Source organism: Colobus angolensis, unplaced genomic scaffold (assembly GCF_000951035.1).
Source record: "Colobus angolensis palliatus isolate OR3802 unplaced genomic scaffold, Cang.pa_1.0 Scaffold2995, whole genome shotgun sequence".
NCBI classification, from domain to species: domain Eukaryota; kingdom Metazoa; phylum Chordata; class Mammalia; order Primates; family Cercopithecidae; genus Colobus; species Colobus angolensis.
Window position 1 is genome coordinate 1,671 of NW_012116260.1, and position 1,316 is coordinate 2,986.

The following is a 1,316-nucleotide window of genomic DNA, read 5'->3' on the forward strand; positions in this document are numbered from 1 at the left end:
GCCAGGCAGAGCACAACCACGCTGAGAGTATTTATTTATCTACGCGCCCTGGAGGCCGGCCCCTAAATTTAAATATCCAGCACGGGGCCTTGGCCCTCCTGGCTGTGGGTGGGTATTGGGACGGGTCCTGGAGCCCTTCCAGGGCAGAGGAACCCAGAGCCCGGAGGTGGAAATGCCCCTGAGCCAGCAGCTGCCGATAGCAACAAAAGGTGAGGAGGAAATGGGAGCCAGGCACTCAACCCAATCCCAGAGATGCCAAGGGGAGGGGAAAATGCTTCGGGCCCCACCGCAAGGCTGAGGGTTGGCCAAGCTGGGGGTGCACACATGTGGAAGAAGTGGAGGCCCAGTACCATGGGCAGAGGCTGTACCCTAGGTACCCGCCCCAGTGCCAGTCAACCCAAGACAGGAGAAAGGGTTTGGCAGTTTCGCCTCTGAGGAATACATGCCTGGCCCTCCTGTGAGGTGAGGTGAGGTGGTATGGGGGAAGGCGCAGGCTCCGCAGTCTGAGGGCTTGCCGGAGGGGGAGTTTCTGAGCCTTTTGCATGGGTGCGCATCCCCTGCCCCCCAGCTCTTCAGAGGCTGATGTGGAAGGCATCCTGCAGCCACTGGTCACGGGCATTGTGCGTCTGGGGCACAGTGAGGGGTGGCGGGTCAGGAGGCAGGCTGGCATCGGGAGGCTCCTCATCGTCAGACAGGCCCGCATCCGGTGGGTAGGAGCTGTCCGAATGGAGGGAGGATGACAGGTCCTGACAGAAGCTCAGGTCTTGACACAGGTGTTTGTAGTCCTGGATTGACTCGTACAGGCCCCACAGCTGGCACAACAGGGACATGTCCAACTGCCGCAGCCCCACCTGCAGACAACTGAGGGTGGGCTGGAGTTGGGGTCCAGGCCACCCCAGCCCAGCCCAGCCCTGCCCCCTGGAACAGTGGGCCCCGGCCCATCTTCCCCGCACCTTCCTAAACAAAGTTTTTGTAGACATCAGGCACCACCTGCAAGCTGTGCAACTTCAGTCACGATCCTCACCCAAAAAATGGGGTTATTATCCATTTAGCAGGAGGAAATGAAGTAACATCAGATCATTTGAAAATACATGGTAACCACTGCCATAATTTTTAACTATCGCTAATTACTGTGACCATAACCCTTGGAACCCAACTGGTGCCTGCAAGTCCTCTGAGACCCAGGCCGCCTGTCCCAGTCCCCTGCGTTCCGCGTCAGCCCCCCGCCCAGCTGGCCCGGCGCCCACCCACTTACCATCTCCTTGCGCAGCGCGGCCAGCGCCGAGTCGAGGTTGACAGGACGACGCGGACCGGCT

General features: G+C 60.0%; 1 protein-coding gene across 1 annotated transcript; it reads right to left on the reverse strand.

Moving 5' to 3' along the window:
- Positions 1 to 18: 18 nt before the first annotated feature.
- On the reverse strand, positions 19 to 1,314 carry FAM89B (family with sequence similarity 89, member B; the record flags this gene model as incomplete). Its single annotated transcript, XM_011949370.1, has 2 exons — positions 19 to 851; positions 1,256 to 1,314. Coding segments are annotated over 2 exons (338 nt in total), but the record flags the coding sequence as incomplete, so codon positions are not given.
- Positions 1,315 to 1,316: the final 2 nt, after the last annotated feature.